At 46.7% G+C, this 6,137-nt stretch overlaps 1 protein-coding gene across 1 annotated transcript in view; it reads left to right on the top strand.

Annotated features, from left to right (window-relative positions):
* The window catches only part of LOC106815829 (mRNA cap guanine-N7 methyltransferase-like), a gene marked incomplete in the record, with an annotated part of 36,246 nt that overhangs the window by 14,776 nt on the left and 15,333 nt on the right, over positions 1-6,137 (top strand). Inside the window, 1 exon segment of the mRNA XM_014820347.1 lies at positions 1,888-2,005. Coding sequence (XP_014675833.1) covers positions 1,888-2,005 — 118 coding nt within the window.

Raw genomic sequence — 6,137 nt, 5'->3', positions numbered from 1 at the left:
GGCTGTGGTGTCGGCCGCGGTGTCGGCTGCTGTGTCGGCTGCGGTGTCGGCTGCTGTGTCGGCTGCGGTGTCGGCTGCTGTGTCGGCTGTGGTGTCGGCCGCGGTGTCGGCTGCTGTGTCGGCTGCGGTGTCGGCTGCTGTGTCGGCTGCGGTGTCGGCTGCTGTGTCGGCTGCGGTGTCGGCTGCGGCGTCGGCGTCGGCTGCGGTGTCGGCTGCGGTGTCGGCTGCTGTGTCGGCTGCGGTGTCGGCTGCGGTGTCGGCTGCTGTGTCGGCTGCGGTGTCGGCTGCGGCGTCGGTGTCAGTTACTTTAAGATTCCTCCCTGTAGTGTCAAGCTGCCTTATGGAGGAACCGCAGGGATGACGTTAGGTGAGGTTAGAACTTAGAGCAGCGAGATGTATTGTTACATAATGACGTCGGACTAGTGATGGTGATGATGATGATGATGGTGATGGTGATAATGATGATGATGGTGGTGAAGCCTTCTTCCGTTTGTTCCTCTTCTTTTCTACTACTTCTTCTACTTCATCATCATTATCATCACCATCTTCATCACCATCACCATCACCATCACCGGTATCATCACAATCAACATCACCATCACCATCACCATTATCACCACCATCATCACCATTACCATCAGAAGAAGAAGATGATTACGATGATGACTATTACTACTACAACTGCTGCTGCTAATAATGATAATGATAATAATAATAATAATAATAATAATAATAATAATAATAATAATAATAATAATAATAATAAAAGGAAACATCCGTCCGAACAATTTTCGGGGGTAGGGCAAGAAATTACGTTTTTTAGCTAACCGGATATGAACGCGTCGCGGACGACCCCGACCCATCCCCGCGTGTTGCGAACGACCACATTTTTGAGCATCTATCGCGCGCAAATAATTCATGCCCGAAGGCCCTCTCTTGTCGCGCGAGATTCCGCGTGTTCGACGCTGCAGTTACGCGCCTGTGTTTTGCGTGTAATACCCGCTGATCAGCAGCGACAACATTACACATGCAGGCACGCATGCATCGTGGCCATGACCAACATTATCGCCGACAATATTGGTGACTCATGGTGGCGCGCGCGCTCCGTACGCAGACGAACGCGTGAATAGAGAAGAAAGCGCAAGCGTGACGCGACGGCGCGGGAACGAAAACAAATGTGTCGAATGCGCGTATATATAACACACGTTGATGAATTGTTCACAGCGCGTGGTGCGGCTGCGGTTTTTTTTTTATACGGAGACGTTGCGCATATAGGATATTATCGTGTGTCTACCAGCGCCTTCAGGCTGCTTGACACACATACACCCCCCCCCACACACACACACGCGCGCGCGTCTCCGGATAAGTCACACGTGTGTGTGTGTGTGTGTGTGTGTGTGTGTGTGTGTGTGTGTGTGTGTGTGCGTGCGTGCGAGCGTGCGTGCGTGCGTGTGTGTATAAGTGCGGGCGGTAGCATCTGTGCGTATATACACGTACGTATACACACACGAGTGCATAGAATATTGGGCTCGTTTGCATGTTAGTTAATATTGAAACGCCACAGTAGTCATGGAGTGTCATCGGTCTGACATACTGGTAATGGTTAGTAACTGTGTAACCCGTGTGAAAAATTGTTCGCATATAATCGCAGGTTATTCACAATTTAATCGACTCAAATAATAAAGTGGGCATAAGGGGGGATCCGGGTACACGGGATACCTCTATAAAGAATTCATCACAATTAATTACTCGTAAATGATACTGCAGATAATGATTTACCTTTCCGCTGTGCTGTGTTGGTTGGCTCAGCTATGTCGGGTGTGCAGGAGGTCGAGGCAGACGGGTGCTCTTTGGGGGCGCTGTTTGTGTAGCATCACTCTCTTGCAGGATGGTGGAGCAGTACAACATGAGGCTGGTGTGCAGGAAGACGTTCGCAGACTTCTTCAACGATCACCTACACTGTCCGGAGAGCCGCGGTATGCTGGCACGGATGCACACGCTAGAGGTATGAGACGGCGCGCAGCCAGGCGCAGTGCGTCGCGTGCTGATGGTCCGAAATTAATATGGCCAAATTCGAGTAGCTGCGTCGACAAATGTTCAGCAAATAAATACACGAGCCAGTAGCACACCGTGACATTAGCATCACAGTCAGGGGAACTATTATCATATTGACGATATGATTGTGAGGTTGTGAATTGATGGAAACAGCATAACAGGGCGCGTTTGTCTCTATTGTATGTTATAAGAGTTCAGAATACTATTGCGGGTATGTGCTATAATGGTATATATTAAAATAGCAATTTGGGATCTTGGTGCTATAGCATTTACTCTGTTAAATTATGAATTGCTGGTAAAAAGGCCTAATTAAGGCTGTAATAAATGTCTAATTTGTTAACCTTTTTAACACCATTCAATGTAGCCAAGCTGTTAACTTGTTGAAATTTTATTTGTGTGCGTGTGTGTCGTAGGCTGGTGCGCGTATGTGTGCGTGTGTGTGTGTGTGCGTGTGTGCGTGCGTGCGTGCTTGCGTGCGTGCGTGCATACATGCGTGCAGCAGGCTTACTAAGGCAAGGCAGGCAATAATTAAGCAACCTCTTCACGTGAGAGATCATGTAGTGCCGCTTGTAATTATAGTTACGCGTTACTGGGAAACACAGGTAATTTATTACTTTTTTATTTGTCTTTATATCTGTGCAAGTGCTATTTTTCTCACATATGGTATGTGACTAACCCACTTTTATCTCACTCGCTTTCACTGTTTATAACAGAAGTGTATAACCTATATTATACCTTGGAGGAGCCGACTCAGTAATAAGCTGATACATTCTTAATTATAAATCACCGAAGCTTTTTATGTACGTATACGTGAATGTTCTAGAAATATCTGCCGGGGCAAAGTTTATTCCGTTACGTGTGAGCTTACACAGCTGCCACACTGCCACACTGCCACACTGTTTGCTAATGGAGTTGCATGTCCAACAAGATTGACTGTTAATACAATTATAATTTTTAAAAGAAATATTTGTACAAGTCCAATACCAGAACTTGGATGTATACGTTTCAGAAAAGTAATCACAATATCCTAAGAGACATTAGGCAGATCTTTAACATTTCTATCGAAGAATGAAATATAGTTGTGCTGGAACACGACCGCAGTAGCTGCTATACTGGATCTAATTCCTTCGATTTCTAGTAGGCGGCAGAAGCTCATAGTCAGTTTCGTTGCATTATGTCGTGTAGAGCTGCATTCCTGCGTGTTTCGTCTTTGATCAGGGATCGACATAGGTCATTAAGCATCTTCTCCCTTTGATCTGGATACTTCTTGTCAGCATCGCAGAAGAATTCCACTGGAAATGAACATATTTTACAGAAAAGTTGAAAATTTAAAACAAAAATTATATACCTTTATTTCAATATTAATATATTTTGAATAAGAGCTAATCAAGAGTGAATAATAATAGATCTATTATTATACACTCTTGATCTAATAATACCGGCAATATCCGCTCTTCATTTTAAGGAACGTTTTTCTAATATTTTAGCTCTGCATGTCGATAGCATTTCAGCTTTAAAGTATGTAGTATTGGTGCTCCCTGGGTTGGTATATTTCATCTAGCTAATAATGACAAGATATAAGTAGCTTTCACTTGATCCTCTCCGATGGGTTTTCCACCTCTCTACTGTTCAGTATTGAGGCACGGCAGAAACTAGTTCCTCGTGCGTAACCAGCACAGAAGCGGCAGGAGTTTAAACAACATACCCGTCTTGCGGATAGCGTCATCTAGCGGTGTCGGCTTCCAGTCGAGCAATGTTTTTGCCTTGTCCGTGCTTATGGGACCGCGAGTGACGGACGGGAGTTCGAACGAGTCCGGTCCGCCGACGACGCCCGATAGGTCGATGGCGTCGGCCGGGGCAACGATCTTGTAGGCAACGTCTGCTTTGCTGACGCGCAAGTGCTTCTGCATGCATTGGAAGTAGTCGAGAAGGGTGGTTGTCTCACTGAAGGCGACGTTGATGGCCTCGTTGTAAACCTGTAGAAGTAGGTGGGCACTGTATAGCAACACACCCGTAATGCTAGAAGGAAAGTGTAAGTGGAAATTTCAGCCTGCATACGCATCTCATATCATCTTAAGGGCCGGACACACTAGGCGATTTTATGTGTGCGTGCGTGCGAGCGTGTGTGCGTGCGTGTGTGTATAAGTGCGGGCGGTAGCATCTGTGCGTATATACAACGTACGTATACACACACGAGTCATAGAATATTGGGCTCGTTTGGCATGTTAGTTAATATTGAAAGCGCCACAGTAGTCATGGAGTGTCATCGGTCTGACATACTGGTAATGTTAGTAACTGTGTAACCGTGGTGAAAATTGTTACGCATATAATCGCAGTTACGCTTGACACCAGGAAGAATCGATGCTGGCTTCTTCTCGCTTTACACCAGGAAGAATCTGTGCTGGCTTCTCTCTCATGACGCCGCGCAAGACTCAATGCGATTGTCGACGTGGTTGCGCGGCGCAGAGCTTTAGCCGTATTGATTGTGTGCGCAGCTTGTCCAAGGAAAACAGTGGCTGTCTTGTGTGATGTAGTTCTATAAAGCTATTTGCCCTTTGCACACGAACCTGTTGTGCATCGAACAAAAAGAGGAGTGTTTTCAGAGTGCGAGAAGGGAGGTGACAGGTTGAAGCGGTGAGAGAGACAGTGCGGGGGTAGAAAGGTGGGAGGATAGCTGAAGAGAGAGAGAGAGCGAGAGAGAGAGCGAGAGAGGTGGTAAAGAGGAAGAGGGAAGGGAGGAAGTTAGGTGAGAAATAAACAGACAGGGTAGGAAAGATAGGGAGTGGGAAGAAGGAAGTGAGATATATAAAGGAGAGAGACAGGGAAGAAAAGAGAACGTAAACGAGAGAGCCTTTGGAAAGAGCAATAGAGGGGTGCAGCGAGAGAGGAGAGGGAGACGGAGAATGAGAGACGCGGGGGGGGGGGCAGAGAAAGGAGAGAGAAAAAAAGAGAGAGATAGCGCGCGAGAGGCAAGAACGAAAAGTGTGAGGGGGTGGCCATTCATTGCATCAAGAGCCCATTAACCCCTTAATTAATGGGTTAATGGGCTCTTGATTGCATCCTGTCAAATTTTACCACGAACCTTAAACCTTATATATAGTGGCTTCTAGTCCCCTTCGGGCCTAATTACTCGCTATTCCACATCTTCCACCCACCGGTGTAAACTGTTGAGTGATATTTTATCGCTGACAAGAATACCTTGTTTGTTCTGCGATCAGCTGTGTCACTTTGCTGTAAAGGCGAGGCGGGTGCCGATGTTTGTTCTCCGAGCACGTTGGCGGACTATACTCTAGTTTCTTAGCTTCTTTTTCTACGCGAGTGAACCTATTATACACAGTCACACCTATATACCTGTGTGTGTGTGTGTGTGTGTGTGTGTGTGTGTGTGTGTGTGTCCAGCACCAGCTGCCTGTATCACTCCTAGCTTGAGCCTTGGCTTGAGCGAGCCTCAGCTGCTCCGAGAATTTTCAGAACACTCCTGTATTTGATAGTCTACAAGAATCTCCAGGGGCACGTTGTTGGACTTCTTCTCTCTGTGCTGCGTTTATATATTTTCTCTGCGCAATTTGGTGTTCGAATTATTATATAATTGCCAATGAAAGTACAAGTTGAAATTATATAGGGTACAGCTAGTGACCCTATCGGTGCCTATTACCCCGATAGCACTGTAATACTACTGTAGTGTTTTATTTAAAACCTGAATCTTGAATCTGATTAAAGCTGCTATTGCCAGATGTGGTTGGCACAAATTACCATCCCGGATCCGTCTCTGAAGTAGATGTATGTATAGCTGCCCCAGGTTATAATTAACCTTTAGGACCCCGTACATAGATCATCGTCGATACCATAACCATAATCCTGGTACTAACCCCTACCTAATCTCGTAACTCCATAATTACGGAGTGCTCGCACACTCTCTATGTGCGCGTACATACACGCGCGCTTACACACAGGCGTTCAACGCCCTTGCACGCGCACACACGCACGCACGCACGCTCGCACACGCGCACACACGCACGCGCTCGCACATTCACGCACGCACACACACGCACACACACACACACACACACACACACACACAC

The sequence above is a fragment of the Priapulus caudatus genome, unplaced genomic scaffold, assembly GCF_000485595.1.
Source record: "Priapulus caudatus unplaced genomic scaffold, Priapulus_caudatus-5.0.1 Scaffold1213, whole genome shotgun sequence".
NCBI classification, from domain to species: domain Eukaryota; kingdom Metazoa; phylum Priapulida; class Priapulimorpha; order Priapulimorphida; family Priapulidae; genus Priapulus; species Priapulus caudatus.
This window is presented reverse-complemented; position numbering and strand designations above follow the sequence as displayed.